Source organism: Lissotriton vulgaris, chromosome 1_1 (genome assembly GCF_964263255.1).
Source record: "Lissotriton vulgaris chromosome 1_1, aLisVul1.2, whole genome shotgun sequence".
NCBI lineage: Eukaryota > Metazoa > Chordata > Amphibia > Caudata > Salamandridae > Lissotriton > Lissotriton vulgaris.
The window spans coordinates 1,909,451,604-1,909,471,032 of NC_141685.1; the positions used below are offsets into that span (position 1 = coordinate 1,909,451,604).

The 19,429-nt window shown below is 41.6% G+C and overlaps 1 protein-coding gene across 5 annotated transcripts in view; it reads right to left on the bottom strand.

Moving 5' to 3' along the window:
• Nucleotides 1-19,429, bottom strand: part of ATP2B1 (ATPase plasma membrane Ca2+ transporting 1) — a 428,175-nt gene that overhangs the window by 160,005 nt on the left and 248,741 nt on the right. For all 5 annotated transcript variants that reach the window (XM_086919543.1, XM_086919538.1, XM_086919544.1 and 2 more), the window contains exons 9-11: nucleotides 17,130-17,344; nucleotides 11,952-12,194; nucleotides 1,274-1,515 (exon numbers count right to left, since the gene is read on the bottom strand). In XM_086919543.1, the coding sequence (XP_086775669.1) occupies nucleotides 1,274-1,515; nucleotides 11,952-12,194; nucleotides 17,130-17,344 (700 nt within the window). The remainder of the gene's footprint in view (nucleotides 1-1,273; nucleotides 1,516-11,951; nucleotides 12,195-17,129; nucleotides 17,345-19,429) is intronic.

Consider the following 19,429-nt stretch of genomic DNA (forward strand, 5'->3'; position numbering starts at 1 on the left):
CAAGTACATCTGGATGGGTTATTCTGAAAAGCCAGTGATAAAGGCCTTAAGCTTGACTGGTGCACTGTGAAATGTAATATCAGGTACCACAGATCTGACCTTTTATTATTAATAGTAACAACAAAGGCAGGAGATCGGATTTATTTACTGTGAAAAGCCTGTGGAGGTGCAATGAAGTGAAGTGCTGACAGCTTCATTTGTCTCTGTGAACAAGGACCAGGAAGTCAAACGTGTCAAGCAAAGAATGTATCTTGATGTAACATGCAGGCTTATCTTGAATAAAGAACTCTCTGGAGAATGTATCTGCCGTGAAGGAGTCTTCTTTTTTGGACACTCTTGGTATGATAATAACGGCAGAGCTGCCGTGAAGACTGCACCACCACTAGAGTATTATGTGGGACCAGGAGCTTGAACCTCTCAGAGCCTCGCATCGGTACAGCAGATTGATGGAATTTTAACCTGCTTGCGGCATCGAGAGGCCCACTGGAGGGCTGATAAACAATTACTGAAATGTAGTGGGGCACACCCATTGGAGGGCAAGAATTGTTAAAAGGCACTATAAGTTCCAGCATGCTTTGATGAAATCTCCTCACTAGAGAGGCCCATCGGAGGGCAATCATCGAATTAGCATGCAAAGGAAAGTGTACTGCTGCAAGATTTATTTGGGCCTATGAACAAGTACCAGGAGGTCTCAAACACGTAAAGCAAGGAATTTATCGTGATGCAACATACCGGGATATCTTGAAAAAATAACGTGGAGAGTTTCTGCCGTGAGTGTGTATTATATTTTTGGACAATCTTGGTGTTAGATAGATATTTAATTTTTTGGGGCATATGCCGGCCATATTTAAGGAGCAGCAGGTTTTCTTCTTTCTACATTTCTTCTTTATTTTTATCTTCATATGCTTGAGTTTGGGTTGTATTACTGTGGAAGGATAAGTGAGTGAATACAAGAACAAGTTATTAGATCAATGGCATGCGTGCAAGGATATGTGACAGAGTGCATCTCTGATCACCTACTGAATGCTTAAAACAACCAGCCACACAAGAGGCTCCTTTGGGTTATAACTAGACAAGACACCATTTTGCTTCTTACCTAACTGTACTGAGCTTATATTCAAAATGCCATAATTGAGAAAAGACAATATCCATCGTCGAAGTCTTATACTCACAGTTCTACATTTCTTTAACACTACATTGAGAAAATATCTGTATAAAATGAATGTGACTATAGCAATTTTTTTGATTTGGAGGTAAAAATAATTAAGCTTACTTTTTAAGAACTATCTCGGAGGCACCTTTGCTGAACATCCGGTAACTGCCATCAGAATTTTTCAATACAGTACTCATGGATTTTCGTACAGAGTTGAACGTGTACACTTTGAAAAGTGTTTCCTCAGGAATTTCATTTCTTACATCTTGATAGTCCCTTTTTAGGTCCAGAACAAATCCAAGCAAGGCACATTCCGTTTTATTACCAACCTGGCTTGGTAGACCACCTTCTTTTTCAGGAGGCTGTAAAAGTAAAAAATTGTTCAAGAATATTCTTAATCAAAACCTGCAACTACAATACAAAATATAAAAGATTTTTGAAGCATTCAGCTTTAGAAAAACATCTGAAGCATTAAATACATTTGTGCAACGTGCAAGTACATCCTTACAAAATCACTACAGCTTTAGGACTGTTGTATTATAGTCCTATATTGAAATACGTATGGTATCAGCTCAAAAGTCAATTAAAAAAAATTGAACTGTTCTACCTTATTATAGGTGCACTCTTTAAATCAGTATGTTATTTATCTGCTTCCCCCCACCCTAATACAAGAGGCACATTAGTGCCTTTTAGGAAAGAAAGTAATGCTTCAAACCTTATTCATTTTTCTTTTTAGATCCAATTGTTTCACAAACGCACAGCATCAAGGGAACAGGGGATAAAGAATAAGCAGAAAAGACTCAACAAGAACATACTGTAAAAACTGGCACCATCTGTAACATCAGTATCTGCAGAAGAAATTGCATTAACAGTCGTACAAATGCGGTACTTCCTTTAGATTCATTGAAAAAAAGCCCATTTACACATCTTCAGCCCTTCGCCTATCTACTCGTGTGCAAACTCAATCACCTAAAACTGCAATATGTACTTGCAGATAGATTCTCAATCCAAACATTTATCCTTAAAACTTTGTTCAAAATCTGTAAACAGGAAAATTCAGTCAGTAGTGGGAACTTCCAAAGTCAGGCCCAAAGCCTTTCAAATACTCAAGTGATGTTCACCAATCCACTATAATCATCCTACGACCAGCTGAGAACTTAGCCCGATAAGTGAATGAAGATTTATTTAGCAGCTATTGAGAATTCAGTCACTTCTAAACGCTATATCAAATATCCTTAATGTATTGTGTAAATAGAAAACACTGCATAAAAAATGTACGTTTTGAAGTTTGACATGAAGTTCTGACTGTCCAGCACAATTGTAAATCAATTTCAGATTTGCTGTTCTCTCAAACCAAAATCTAGCTCTAGGGATTTAAACCCCCTCAGGAGGCCAGGCCCGGGAATTCCCTATATCTGCTAGCATACCAGTCAAACAATGAGAGCCAAAGAAGTTCTGAACATAGAGTATAAAGACTTAAAACAAGAAAAGATATGGAGAGGAAGGTAGTGCCCTGTTTTCAGAGGAGCATGATGATTCAGATTGTGTGAGGTCTCCAATTCAGAATTTAGAGCACAGCTTAGAAAAGTACATTTTTGTAAGTGCTACAGAGGTATGCCAATAATAAATTTGGGCGTGCCTCATCTAGTCTCAGTCAATGCCTTGCCTCCGTTCCGATTTCATTTATCAAGGAAAGTTTGGAATCTATTCTTTCTTTAGAAAAGTAGGGGGGTTCTTTAACTCATAATTTGAGAATTTAGTATTTACGCTTCTTGATTTTTGATGACATGAGTTATGTTTCCTACTTGACTCTTTTTGCAACATAGCTTTGTGTTTGCAGGATATTTGCAAGCCATAGCAAGAAATCTTGTTTTTAAGTCGACAACTTGCGTCTCGTATGTAACTTAGTAAATTTCGGTAAAGTAAATTGTATGCCTTCTCTTCCTAAGTGCCTGGAGTAGGAAAGAATCAGAACTGTATAGCTTATGACAACTGAAGCTCCGCCATCCCCTTGTTCTGTGAAAAAACAACATATTTATTATTTTAATGCCTGCCATGGCAATAGACAAGGTTAAAATGACAGTAAAATTTAAGTCCAGGTGCTCATGAATATGTTCTGGACTTATCCACACAAATTAAGCACCACCAGCTCCTCAAGATTAGATGGTGGAATTTGGCCATAATTATATGTTTAAAAATGTAATTTAACAGAGCATAAAAATGTATTTGTGGAAGAAGGTAGTTACTTTTAATTAACAGTGACTTATTTCACACCATTATTTTCCCTTAAAAAGCACACTTTTTCATAGTATTCTCTGGCACAGAAGGTAACTAATTTGTTGATGTTCTCCTTGTAAATTAGCCATTGGCTGAAGTGGGCTTACTCACTGCCCCCTGCTTTATGCTAAAGTGGATGGAAGAAAAATGAGAATGACAATACTGGACAAATGGATGAAGAGGGCCGGCTGATAGCCTCTATAAACCAGTATATTATACATATACTTTTAGTACCAACCAAAGGGCTTGGCCAACACCAGACCTAAAAAGGTGAATATTGACCAATAGTCATACGGGTGGTGGAATTGTAGATTCTCCTTTTTCAGCTCACATTAGTGTTACATTGGGTATTATATTTTGCCTGAGACACAGATTCAAACAGACCTCAGAAAGCCGGCATAGGCGACTTTCGAAGAAGACAGGTGAAATGTGAAAAGGATAAAACATTTTGTTTAAGTGCAAGTTATTACTTCATGAACATAAACACATTTAGAATAGGGTATAGAGAAGTGACTAAGTTAGAGAACTATCAGCTGAAACTGAAAAAAAGCAAGAATGGCAGCTGGCTCAACTGCTACTTAACCTATGCACCAACGATTTGTAAGCAACTAAAGAGGCAACACAAACGGAAATGTTTTGGCACTAATGCTTTTCTATGCGGCTCGAACTAATCCATATCCACAAAGCCGGTAAGCCATCTTCGAAGTAATGGAGTCTTCCTACACTGAAAATTCGTCCCTAAATTGCTTGTGAAGTAAATCCATGCACTACAAATAACAACCAGCATAGCAACATTTGCATATCATATGTGATGATTAAGGCAGAATTTTACATTCAAGAGACAAACACTAAATATAGAGAATAAAATTGCTGTAAAGTACCAAGGGGTTTCCATATCTGGGTGTTAAATACGTAACCAGTATTTATCTGTAATTTATGTGTTCAGTGACAGTGGAACTGTTACCTTGAGGTTTGTTGTATTCCCTTTTTAAAAAAAAAATTGGAAATAACTAAGAGTTAAGGAAACTCTACAGGTGCTATCCCACCTGGATAGATGCAGTGTGGTCTAACATCAGACTACACCCCCTGAAACACATCCTTAATGCCACAGCATACATTTCAGTAATGGCTCGAAAAAATTCAACAACATCTGCTAAACGTCTAAGAATGTTCAATGGACCCCTTCCATGACTAGATCATCTTTGAAACCAACTGCATCGTCGACAAGGCCACATAAACCCACTGGCTGGCACACTTGACTGGAAACTAATCACATAATGCAGAAGGCAGTGTCATGCCACCACCTTTTCTGAATCATTTTGTCCACCATAAGCGTGGAAGGGTATACTCAGATGTGAGTCCCTTGCTCATTGCACCATCAGGATTCAAGCAAGCCGGGCCGACGACGGCTGAAAACCAGAAACCGGTCCCCGGAAGCTTGTTTCCTTCCCAGTATAAGAATTGGCTTGGTAGTTTGGTTTGCCCTGTTCCCATCATGCACTGGGACAGGAACAGACTAATTTGCATGTAGCCAGGTTCTGAGCTGGGATGGTGCAGTGAGCTAAAAAACGGTGATGGATCAAGCCCTGATCTTTGGACTGGGTAAGAGTGGTCTGCTTAATTCAGACACTCTGTTCATCACCACCCCCTTTTCTGAATCATTTTGTCCACCATAAGCGTGGAAGGGTATACTCAGATGTGAGTCCCTTGCTCATTGCACCATCAGGATTCAAGCAAGCCGGGCCGACGACGGCTGAAATGCCAGAAACCGGTCCCCGGAAGCTTGTTTCCTTCCCAGTATAAGAATTGGCTTGGTAGTTTGGTTTGCCCTGTTCCCGTCATGCACTGGGACAGGAACAGACTAATTTGCATGTAGCCAGGTTCTGAGCTGGGATGGTGCAGTGAGCTAAAAAACGGTGATGGATCAAGCCCTGATCTTTGGACTGGGTAAGAGTGGTCTGCTTAATTCAGACACTCTGTTCATCACCACCCCCTTTTCTGAATCATGCCAGCAGTTAGGACATCCCTGGACTCGTTAATAAGAAAGGCAAGAAGGAAAATACCAGAATGCAGGACTTCTAATGATTCATGATCTGAAACAACATCCCCATTAAGTTTAAGCATTCCACATCTGGGACAAAATCTCCACCCAAATCAGAATGGTTGATGTCAGAACCCCGTTTGGAGGGCTATGTGGCAAGAAGGAGCTACTGAACCAAACATGGGTGATGAGGCTTGATGTACCGGGACCCTAGCTACTATGGATCCTGCGCAGCTAGGCCAAGTAGCCTTTCAGCACTTGAGCCTCAGGAATAGCGTAGTCCATACAGTTAAAGGCTCCCTCGGGGTGGAGTTAAATACAGGGAGTGAACACAGGCTCACAACTAAAAATATATACAGCAGCAACAAATTATTATCCAGTCATATACTCACTTTTCTCAAAAAAGAGAAGCCTTATTATACTGAAATCAACACAAGCAAATATGATAGTCCTCCACTACTACGCAATCCCCCTGAGTTTTGTAGGCAGTTCCTTTTGTAGGCAGTTCCTTATGTCCCTCTCGCTCTAGCAATAGAAGTAATTTCCCATTCAAATTAGGCAACATCCAGGGTAAAAAGCAGTCAAAGTCTCAAGTGTTCACTCCGACTTTTTTTTTTTTAATAGTTTTATTGCAAGGAAATACAGCAAAACATACTAGACAAAGTAACACAATATGTACTACAAATATGTAACAGTTTTTGACAAAATACAGGAAGGAAAGAAAATTAGGTCAAGAAATAAAAACAAATTAGATCCACTCGGCAATTGGTGCCCAAATTTTTTCCCCCATGGTTCTTTTTTTAACCCCCTTTAACTTATATATAGCAGATTCTATATTGTTCACTCCGACTCTATGGTAAAGTCAAAAGAGTACCAGCGACTAAGCACTATCTAGCAAGCAAGTTAACCCAGGGTCGATTTGGCATTAATTCGGTGGCATATGCAGGATTGGAACGTCCAGAGTTCCGGAGTGTGCGCCCTCTATGGGCGCCAGAGTTGCAGTAGCTGGTTCAGGTGAGTTCACTGCACGCAGCCCAGATGGCATGCACTTGGCGATCCTTATGTTTCTCACATGCGGTCGTGCTCCTGCACAGAGCGGAGGTTCCTCCTGGCTCCTCCTGGCAGGGTAAGTCTTTCAGTCCGCCCCTCGGTCCCGCGCCCTGATGTAGGTATGTGGGAGATCATATGACTGCCTCCCTATTTCTGTGACAATTCCAGTCAGGTCGCACTTCTTCCTAGTTCATGTGACCCCCCTCTGGCATACCCCTGCTATATACTAGCAGTGACCAGATTCGATTCGCACAGCAGATGATTGCACGGTGCACCCGGCATACAGGGTTGCTGAATCCTCACTGCAGATTAATTAAGGCCCGATCGGCACAGCGAGAAGTCTAGCAAACATTGAGGAAGTCTCTCTTGGCATACAGGGTACAAGGCACCTTGCTGAACATGAGCTCCTGCCCGATTGGCACAGTGATATCTACAGCTCACTTCACTGCAGATCTCCCTTGGCATCAGAGGCTCACCGCCTTCGTTCTGCAAACAGGCTGCAACCCAATTGATGCAGCATTAGTTACTCCCACCTCACATAGGGGAACCACTCAACAGGATTCCTCTATGGACCTTGCTTCCTCCAGTGCTCACCTTGTCATCCTAGGGCACACTTGTCTTCACAAGCAGGAAAGTGCTGGTGCTCTATGCTAGGTGGTCTTGTATTCCCTGGACGATGCCTCCTCATCCAACAGGGAGACTAGAAGGCCTTGGCCCCTAGCCCTGTTCACAGGCAGAAGTCTTGCAGAGCTTCGCCTCCTTGCACAGCCTGCCTGCAGGACAGTTAAGAATTTATGGGGTCTCAAGCTCCCTTTCTTAAAGTCCATTTCCAGACACCAAATGTGATTTAGAGTCTGGGACTTGACGTTTATGTTGTGGATCTGCTTCCTTTTAAAGTGCCCCCTCATCTGACTTCTATTAAAAGCAGACTATTGCAGCAGGAGTGACTCCTAGGCTGAAAGTCCCACAACACAGTCCATGTGAGTGACTAGACTGCACACCTGGATGTCAGCCACAGTGATGTACGTTTCAAAAGGTTAGCCCATGGCCTCTGTCCTACTCTTTATGATTCCTTTAACAGCCCCATCTCCTTTCTAAGATATGACCAGGCTCCCACCTTGTGACCTCTCTCTGATTCAAAGAGCACTCTTTGAAGTGCACAGGGGAAACCTGGCTCTCTCCTCTCCAGTGTGTTTCACCCAGTTTACAGGAATGCAGCCATACATAAATCTGTTGGGGGTCCTCTACCTCATCCAGTTTCATCATGAAGGCCTGGAACGCATAGCCTATGTATTCACAGGCACACACACACCCAGTACATCTTTTTAATATGTACAGCACTGCATCCTTCCTATACTGTACCATTCACGGCTACACATACACGCAGCACATTCAGTTACCATGCATGTACTGTACAGTGCTATACCCTTCATATATTGTACCACTCATAGGAACACAAACTCAGCACATGCATCTACCATGCACGCACTACACAGTACTGTATTAAATCTGTATTACATCCTTTCCAGGCGCACACACACACCCAGAGCAGATACACCACTCCAGCGCTGTGTAGCACTTCACAACAATCTGATGCAAGGCAAGAGGTGAGGTAAACACACAGCAGCAGAACTTTGAATTTGTGAGCCTGTAGGCTTCAGTGCCACGACAGGTTAACAAGGGCCTGTTCACTCATACTGATCGCTACATGGTATGCTGCCACCACTGCACTCGTGCTGCTTAACTACAGAAAAAGGAAGTGGCGTTTCACCACTATGAGGAAAGCGCTTTGGGCGCCCCTCACGATCCAAAAAGACTGCAATCTGTGAGACAGATTAATGTCATGGCACGCATGCATGATCCATGCTTGCCTAGGACAACAAAATCAGCATGGATCCGGACACCAGCACAGTTGTGGGCACTGAGGACAGGGGTGCATGTCCATTACCATGCAGAGGACATTTCCATCTCAACCGTAGCCACCAACCTTCAGTTCAGAATAGAGACTTCCCTTCAAGGAGCACTACCACCTGTCATTATTCACTATTACATGACTCATTGTAAACTATCTGAAATATAATAATAGGGTTAAGGCCCACTGTGCAGTACACCACTGCTCCCCAGCTGGGTGTTTGCTTTAAAGCCGACACAGAGGCTAATCTAAAGAAGCCACAACACGTTTACAGTATAATGTTAATAAGAGCATCACTAGAATTTAAGCTATTGGCAGCATTTAAAATCCCATCGACATAAAATTAACAAATTTGGGGTTAAGGCCACATGATCCACCATGTAACTTTTAATAGTTCATTTAGCTTGCGTGAAAACCTTTAGAACTTTCTGCAAATGATTATCGGACTACTTTTTAAAATTAAGGATCTGTGGTTATATTTTAGAAAGTCCTCAGAAAACGTAAACACAGATGTGTTTTTAAAATTAGGAGCTGTGTAAAATCTAACTCCTAAAATGGCACCAATACATTTTTTAAATCATCAACTTCTGAACTTTTGAAAACGAACTGGGATAATATATATTTAGCAATATTTTAATAGATTACTCTTGACATGTGAAATATTTTATAAAACCGGTGACAAACATAAAAAGATAAGTATTTCTAAAATCTAGCCAAAGTTTTGAATTAAGCAAGTGATTATCTGTGTATAGTGCAAATGTTTGGTCATCTCGGGTTTTCTAAAACTAGCAAAATGTTGGAAATAAGCTAAAAAAGTAAAACGGGTTACATCATTTAGTTGCATTTTTTGTCATGAAGGCTGATATATGAAATACACCACTAAGTTCATCAGACTCCTCTGATCACAGATACATTCAATCTTCATAATTTTTCTATAAACAAGATATTAGATCACATATTTAGTTTTCATTATATACTGAAAACTACTTCCCAGTGTACTGAAACAAAGTAATATGACCTTAGGGATAGATAATATCTAATTTCCAAAACTGTGTAATACTTAAAACGAAAATAACCCAATAGCCTTGTGAAAAATTGATAACTGCTATTTCTACCTCCACAGGCTTGATAGAATAGCACTTCACATAAGATGATAGGTGCCCCATCAAGAAAAATACAGACGTCGAGGGGAGTTAGACGGGGATATGCGTTAGCTCCTCTGCTTTTAAAGCTGTACTTAGCCGACCTCTCAGCAGAGCTAGACGCAATAAATAACCATTCCCCTAGGACCAGTTGTACTCAGATCAGCAATCTTCTATATGCAGACAACCTTGTTCTCCTCAGTCTCACGAGAGTTGGGCTGCAACGACTAATAAATTACACAACTACACCACCACAAATAACTTGGAGGTAAATCTAAAGAAAACACATGTGGTCATATTTGGCAGGAAATGTTACAGAGGTGGCGGTTGGTCGTACAACAACATCTAAATTTCGGTAGGAAAAATACACTTATCTGAGGATCAACATCGACTCTAGGGACACCCTTGTCAAGCATCGCAGCCAAATCACTATAAAATCCACAGCTCTTCAAGTCCGTCTTTCTAACCTCTCCAAAAAGCTGACAGCCCGAGCATAGTTCCAACGCTGGAAGTTATGAGACCTAAGGTACCACCTTGTCATAGGGCTTTGAAATCTCCTTGGACAAGCTTAACACCACACTAAACCAACATGTGACTAAGATCTACAAAAAGGTGCTTCAGTTGCCAAAAAAACTCATCCTCAGCCCAGATTCGATTAGAGCTAGGCCTCCTTAACTACGAAACAAAGTGCAGCTGTTTTTTTCAACCTGTGCAACAAGTTAAGCCTGGCTAGAGCTGTCTCTCTCCCGAGTCCCTGCTTTGGTCAGACATTAGTTCTAACAGCCCTGGTGGGTCACAAAGTCGATTCTTTAACAAATGTACGCTTCATTTATCAGCAAGTGAACTGTGGAACCTTGCTCAGAGTAAAAAAGCGTTCAAATTAAGCATCAAGAAGCAAAACCAACTGTGCTCCTATTCTTAAGACATGACGATCCTTGACAATTGCAAGGACTCACAGGCAGTAATCAACTCTTACCAGCTGGCCTCTCCTTTGTCATACCTTGCTTGCACATATTTCCTGCACCTAAAACAGAGATTTTTGGGGCTTAGACTTGACGAGTGGCACCTTTTGAAACTTCTACCCCTTCGGCGGGTCCCATCAGGTGAGCTCATGTGTAGGGGTTGTGGGAAATCAGTCAAATCTTTACAGCATGTCTTATGCATCTGCCCAGCACTGATGAACCTGCGTAGATCAAAACTGAGGCCTGAGTGGAAAAAACTGGGTGTCCGGTCCGGCAGGCAGGGTATCATCGATGCACTGAACCCGGCCAACACAGCCCTAAAGATCAGCTTTACGATCTTTATTCATCTTCTATATCTTAAGTTCAAGCAGTCTATTGGTCACTCAGAAAATTCAGGTTTCGGCTCTGCAAACATGAGGAAACAGTTACTGGTGGACACAACAATGGTACACGATTGAAGTAGTCTTTGCCGCACTTTAGTCTTCAGATCCAATGACTCAGCGTCCCCCATCTAAGTCTCACAACATCGAATTACCTCACAAAGCCAACAGCACACCCCGGCGCGGACATTTCCCCCTCCAGGTGTTACTCCATTTGCAATAGAACACTTGTTTTATGCTGAAAGACTGTGCTTCTTAATAATAGTGGAACCCTGATTAAGGAATAAAGAACGCCAAGCTGTGGGGCTGAGGAAAAGATGTAACATTAACGACCTGTTATCGATCACGAACTCTGAACCCTACACTAAAATTGCTGCAGTACAAAACGGAACAGGTTATCTCGATCTAGAGCTTCTATTCAACCTCTCACCAATTGATGGCCGAAATGTTGCACAGCACAGTACTAAGCCCCTCAGCAACTTAACATTTAGATTTTGCACTGGGCTAGCGTTACTTTGCACTTGTTCCTATTTGATGGCTGGCTCATTTTTGGAAGGGAACTTTTATCTAGAATTACAATGTTAATATTATGCCACTTTGCACTTGCTCATGTACGATGACTACCTCGTTCCAGAAGGGAACTTTTATATATTAATATTTACATTTAGATAACTGTTATTCTTTCATTGACTGCGATGGGAGGAGCACAGAGCAAAATGCCAGACTAATGTTTTTATACATAAATTAATCAAACAATGAAATGACGATAGGTGCACCATACTGATGAGGGAGGGGCTAAAATCTCAGGCATACCAAGTAAACGTTTACTCAATTCTTTTCTCACAGGAACTTAGCTAGAGAATGTCTGATGTTTTTGCCCTTAGGGAAAACATTGCACTAGGAGAATCATACCAACCACACACAATATTGAAAACTAGTCACAGATCATGCAACCATATTTTGATGTGTACATTAAAATGTTGCTTAAAAAAAGTCCCAATTTCTCAAATTGGCACATATAAGAAGACACTCACCAGAATTTTAGAAGTATAAGCACAATTCACAGAAATTCCAGTTAATAGGAGGTGTAAAGTCTTCTCATTTAATGAGTCCGGTTCTGGGACTTTTTTGTAATGTTTTTCACCCAAAAACGCCTGCACCACAGTCATTCTGTTCATTGTTAAGGTTCCAGTTTTATCTGAACAAATGGCTGTTGCATTGCCCATTGTTTCACAGGCATCCAAATGTCTTACTAAATTGTTATCTTTCATCATTTTCTATGGATAGGAAAAAGAAAAGCAATATATTATTCTGTACACTTATGAGGCTTAATAACAAACATGTTCAGCTCCAAGCATAAATGCAGTGGCAATATTAAACTAAAGTACCTAATGTAAAGGTATCACCAATCTGAGAAAGGAGAACCTCCTCACTACCATATTACATTCTTCCAAAGTGTTCTTTCGTGTATGTTTGCTGGCTTTACTTATCTACAAAACTAAATTCACACAAACAGATTTTGTAGTAAATGTGTATCTACAAGTGCCATCTGGTCTAGGAGTGAGCCATTTATTAGCACAGAAGCTGTGGAGTGACGTTTATGAGGAGCCACGGCTATAGTTCGTACCAACATTTCAGTACCACAGAAGTATTTATCTCTCAAAATGATTACTTTACCAATACCTACCATCCTATTAAACTGGATGTATGACGGTACCACGCGTACTTTTACAACGCGTACCGTTACCACGCTACTTTTACCACGCAAGTCGTTACAACGACTTGCGTGGAGGGGCGCTGGATAGTAAATTATTTAATTTACTATTCCAACTCCAGTCCCCGTGGACTCTAGGGAAAGGAGTTGGATAGTAAATTAAAGTATTTACTATCCTGGAGCGCCCCCCAGCGCATTTCGTTGTAACGACCTGCGTGGTAAAAGTAGCGTGGTAACGGTACCGCGTTGTAAAAAATGCGTGGTAACCGTTGTATACCTATTAAACTGCAAGGCAGTGCTGCTAACATTCTGTTTCTACCTTTGAGCTGGGGATAAATTGGTCAGTGTGTTACGCGGGATCCTACGTTATTTCCTTGATTACTGCTTATTTACTAGGAATGTGCTGGGACCAGTCGTTATCCAAGGATATGAGGGAGTCTCAGTGAACTTACTTCCTGCTGCTCATCAACTAATGACAAAGGCACAAAAATACAGCCGCTCCTCCTACGCGTATAACGTCATTTGAGGGCAAACCTTCAATTGTGGCAGCTCAAGTTAACCCAAGTCCTTCCTATACCTGGTATAGATGGAGGCAGGACTTTCAGGTAGCAGGGTGGGTCGGCCACTGAGGTTAGGCCATAACACGTTGATGCAGGTCATGCTAGAAAATGAGTCAGGCACCCCGGAGGTGGTGCTGATCACACAGGATGGAGAGAAACACCAAAGCACAGAATCTCACCTATCTGTAGGGTAAGTGACAGTCATACGGTTAACAAGTCAAGGACGAGACTGCTATTTTAGAACCTCTGCCTTACTGTTCCATCCAAAACATATCCAGGCTGGTAGTCCAAGGCCTGCTATAGAGCTGCAATCCAACCACTTGATGGTTTCCTTCATATTTGTTGTTCATTGAATTTTGTCTACAAACCTCCCTACCTGAATTTGAAATTTGCGCACAGCACATTGACTGCAAATTGTCTCCTAATAGCTGGTTCCTGAAAGAACAAACTGGTTCAATTTTTAAGTAATGCTTAATGCAGCTGTTTAGTAGCATTCACGGTTTTGGCAGAGAGTGAGCACTCCATGATTTGGCCAGTCGAAAAAAGATTCGTTTTTTGTTGGGGGGTGGGGGTGTTGGTTTTTGTATTGTACACCACAAGCTAAACCAACCATTCTGGGGTTCAAAGTATTACTACTTTGGAAATATACAGGCCCCTGCTGCAAGCATCGACTGCCACAGCTAGATATGAAGCCTGTGCTTGCTCCATGGACTCATGGAAAGAGCGATCACGCCACGTCGTGGTTTGGGCAGCTCGGGGGCTTTTCAATTACATTGTGTTAAGGGATACTGAGAAACAACAAGGAATGTTCCAGAGGATGTCATATGTCGTTGTTCTGTTTCTAGGTTTTACAGTTTCTATAAAGCGCGGTAGCGATTTCCATCACTCTCTGTAGGACAGTCTGAGTCAGACACCTGGTCTCAGACCCCCACCTCCCCTTTCATTTCTACACATTCAGTTATACGAACATCTGAAAGAAATGCAGATAACATACTCTGATGAAACAGCCTCCACTCTGAACAGAAAGCTCCCAGTCACACTCGCCTCATCTCAGGGGAGTAGAAGGCACACCTAACAGGGATACTGCAGATCAGTGCCTAGGGGGTCTAAAGAAGTCAATCACAATATTCGTGTGACATGGTTGCTGCCTTATGGTGCTAAAAGGCCGCGCTTCTTTGAAAAGGCGTTATTATGCCTGTATCCAGGCCCGCTTCCACTCAAAGAAAGCTGTGCCTTTCAGTGCTCTGCTGGGCCGCAGCAGACTTAAGCAGTGTGTATTTTTTTTCTACAGTTACTCAACTGGACTGGAGGAAGGCCATCCAGACCCTCAGATGGGTGGTGAAAAAAATATAAGTCTCGAGGGGGTGGTGTGGCACTCTGTGGGGTAATTCCAAATTTAATACACTCCTGATAGCTTAGGTGCTGACCGGTTTGCTCCCTCTGACCGTTGGGGAGTTATCAAATGAAACTATAGAAACCCTTCCTTTTTAACATCACCCGGGTTGCACATCTTTATTTTTTCACACACTCCCGTATCTTCACCTACGCTAAAGCATGTTTATAGACGGATTGTAGTCATCCCCTGAGCATATCGTTTTAACATTCTGCACAGACTGTGACCTGCTTCCTCATCATTGATTACACCTTATTTTGATTTTACCTTATAGAAATGTATTTCCCCTGATGAAGTGCAGACAGCACGAAATGCATTGGGCATTTGGATGAATCTGTGAATAATATGTTGTTTATTGGAATGACGATGAACCCTTGTACAGCTGTGATGTAACAGCCCAATTTGAGAACAACATTGAACTATTGAACCAGAAGAATAAATTTGAGCAACAAACAGTCTCCTTTGGTATACGTTATGAATAACTTTCATGTTTGAACTGAGTTGAAATTGAAGGGATTGATTTCCCTAGAAGAGTGCGACTGGGTAATCTGTCGAAAAAAATATAAGGACACCAGCTGCTACAGGACAGGGCTTGGGCCAGAGCAAAAAGCTGACCTTCCTGGCTTGTTGCACACCGGGAGATTGCACAATGCAGACTAGAACCAGGCCCGGCATGTGGGGTTACACCTCCTGACCTGATGGTAGCTAAAAATTAAGAAGGTGGCACTAGTGTCCCAATGCATTATGGAATTCGAAGCGACATATGCATGAGTCATTTGAGTCATGCCCGAAGCTAAAATGAAAACTGAGAAAATTAAGTTTTACTTTCCCGACCAAACAGTACAAAAGAAGCATGCCAATTTACAATAAATACATGTTAAAACAGTGTGCTTAAATGCAGTCAATAATTGGTAACTTAGATCAACAAATTGGACCTTAAGCTGCAAGTCAAAGAATATTACTCGAAATAAAAAAACAGGCATGATGTTTCCACTTTATAGCTTATTGAACAGGCTCAGTAGCGGTACTTCTTCAGAAAAATCTGATTATGTGTATTTGGTCATCCATACATCGTCTCTTAATCTTATTTTTTGCACTTTGAACCAGCTTGACAGTATATTCACTATGTTTTATCGAAGTATTTACTGCTGGCAATTGCATGTGAACATCGATCTATGCGATAAACTCTGTTGCCAGAAAGATTCGGGACCATCGGTTTTAGTGACTACAGGGACTAAGCTTCTCTTGTCCTTTTGGCTGCTTCGTATGCCAATAAGATTTTCTGATTCAAACAAGCGCAATGAAGAGTTAGACCTCACCATCCATTACATAAGGAGGAGAATAGTTTAAAGATGTTAGCAATTGTTTGTGTAAACCACTGTTTAGAAGAAAAGGTCAACATTATAAATAATTCATTTTTTTAAATTCTAGACGCTGGGTGAGATGTGCAGAGGCCCTTAAAGTTTACAAAGCCAGTGAAGTAAACATTGCTGCTTTGTGCGAGTGACGTTAGAACTGCCAATGCCCGGAATGGCCTTGACAGATACAACGGAAGGGGCAGATGTTCATCACTGCTTTGCAACTTCTGCACTCTCTCCAATTCAACTTTCACTGTGTGGGGAAGAGCTACCTGGGGAGAGGCAGGAACGGGGCTACCAGGAATACCACATGTGCCTTATCATAATTGTGGCACTTTCGCGAAGCACCACTCACTATGGTCTCCTGTGCCTATGATATCAGGGTCACAATGCAGTGCACTGTAAATGTGAACATCGGCATAGCAATCTACTGTTCACTACCAGTTTACGTCTTCGCTTTTGCAGCTCTGTGCAATGAGTTAAGCAGCAAAATTCTACCTCATATGTACAAACGGGCAGGGCATGTGCACATCAACGCACATAATCCTTTTGCAACCCAAATGATCCATCCATCTTGCATATAAAAGTTTTAGGGCCTGAGGTGGCCCCCAGGAATCCCAGTCCAACGAACAATTAGCTGCCCACGTAAGCTCCCACTCTCTATTACTGCTTTTAGATGTAATTAGACTGCTGCTAGTATTTAATGGCACTTGCATATCAATTTTGTGATTTATGTATTTATGATTAACCTCTTTTTATACCATTTAAGATTCTTCGATTGTTATATGGATTTGTTTTATCACATTGTATATTGCAAAGGTGTTAACTACCCGTACACAAGAAAGATATTTACTTTATAACCCAAATGATTTGTACATCCATTGCTGAACAAAAGAAGAGGCTGGCACATAAGTGAACAGAGCTATGGCTACATTGCTCTGCAACCAACACCCCTTTATGCATCTGGTCCATCATCTTAAATTAAGGTCTATTGCACACTGATCTACATTAAACAAATCCATGTACACACCCAGTTACTGGCTTGAAATGAAAAAATGCTTCGGTCAATCACAATATCCTGTCTTTTTTACATTCAGGGATACAAAGTATAATCATTTAACCAGGCTTGCTGTACACGTCCACACTTTTCTTTCACACAACCATTAACTTACGCATCTGCCACTCACCTTTACAGAGTACGCCAAAGAGATGGTGACTGCAAGAGGAAGACCTTCTGGCACTGCTACCACAAGGACGGTCACTCCAATAATGAAGAACTTTACAAAGTACTGGACATAAATTGGCGTACATTCTGCAAGCCAAGGACGGTTTTGGACCCAGAAGGTATCGATAACAAAATACAACACAAGAACGATAACTGTGATTGCAGACATCACCAGACCTTTAGGAATCATAAAAACAAAATGTGCAGTCAGATTTATACCAACAATATTTATGAAACAGCAATTAGACAGTCACAGCAATGATAATATTGGGATGTCCCACATGGTTCGATTTTAAACATCTGTAAAAACGAAACATCAGAAAGTGCTAAGTGATTGCAGGGATCATAAATAGTTAAGATAAGCCTGAAGCAGGCCTTTCCATTCACTTACTTTATCTACTCAACTCAAGACATTCTTTGCCTAAGTTACCGTGTTATGTACATGAACATGGAGCTTTTTGAAGTTATCCACAATATAATTTAACACATAGAATACTTCAAGGGAAGTGATGCCATGATGGGTACTTATGGAGCATTATTTTTCATGCATAGATGCTCCCTTTTCGAACCACAGGTGTCAGGTCCTTGGAAACTGCTCACTGGGTGGGAAGGGTTCCAAGAACCCTGGGATAAATATACCATACCATAATAAAGGAAGGTGGACAAAAAACAAAACACGAGATGCTATCGAACTAGAATCTCAGACTAGAAGATGTAACCAGGACCATGACACCCAGAGGAAAAAGAGGACTACACGGGTCAACACTGCTGCTTCTAGGACGCCCAAGTCTAGAGCTCTGGAGAAATAAGAAACCAGGGCTCCATTAGTCAAAAACAGATCTAAGCAGCTCCAAGTCTTCTGTTAATTATGAATTTTCTGAAGTGTTGCCCCTTCTTCAGTTTTTACTAAGGTAACCAAAGAACAGGCCGAACCGGGAGTATCCACTCCCATCTGACAATACTCTCACCCAAAGTTTATAACTCCCTCTTACAATATGGTGAAAACTCTGCACAAACCTTGAACCCGTACTGCAACCCAATAGTAATCTCCATATTCAGAATAAAACATACCACCCCAATATGATTTCAATGAGTTGTATTATGACAATTACATGAAAGTACAAACGAACAGATGCGATTTATTTTATGGACAATGAAGAGGTTCTTATGGCAGCTTTGAGTACTGACGAGAAGGAGGTGTATGACCAAGTGACATGGTCTTGACTTATCAAAAACAGTTCTTGAGAAACACACTGCGTTGGTACCCGTTCAATTCAGTGGAGTACATCTATTTTTAATAATAATGCCGAAGCAGTTTGTCGAGCAACAGGGTAAAAAAAGACTGACAATGGAGAGGATAAGGATACATCTTGTTGCTACACTTAGTACTACAATACGTGTGTGGCAGCATAGCAGAACATTAATGTGAAGGCATAATGGAGTATATCCATGGCTTCACGGTGACCCGGAGGAAATCTGAGGTGCAGCCAGTTACAGCGGCTGAAAAATGGACAAAAGTAACCGAACAAGGTAACTGTACAATGGGACCCCTCACCTTTGGTTTGCTTGGCAAGGTGAAGAGTGTGCTCTGAAGTGTACGGTATGGAGAAGTCTCAATTATAATAGTTCAATGTAATAGGACTACCCCTGCCGACCGTGTCATTCCTTTTCATCAGTAACCCTTTGTGTGCGCTGCCAAAACTGCAATACACGGGATGGGAATGTTTTTAATATAAAGGTTAAAGAGGTGTTGAGATTCCTCTGTGAGCATCTCGTTTTTGTTAAGGAGAGAAAAACAGAACCCCAAAAGCTGCAGGCGGCAGCACAGCGAAGCTGGCCTCCTCCTTCTCAGACCTTTTATTCGGTTTGTAGAAGAGATTGGGCCCCCTCGATCACTGCAGGCATCTGACAGGCAGCAGCACATTGGTGCACTGAAGACTCTAGTTTAATGTGCATCTTTGAAATTAAACTAAAAGGCATCGTGACGAAAGGAAAAGCCGTACTTGTTATTTCAATGAACTTGAGAGGAATGTCAGGAGCACCTTCATTGCACGGGAAAAGCCCCAGCTGCTCATAGTGAGACGAAAACTGACGTGTGTAGTGAGTCTCAGATAGGCAGTTTGTGAGATATGGGCACAGAATTGCAGAGGAGCCCTTTAAGTAAGACGTATCTACATTTAGAGTATTCACAACAGTCGTTTTCAGGCCGTTAAGGTCCGAAATTCTGCTGTACACAGCTGGAATTATGCAGCAGGGGAGGGG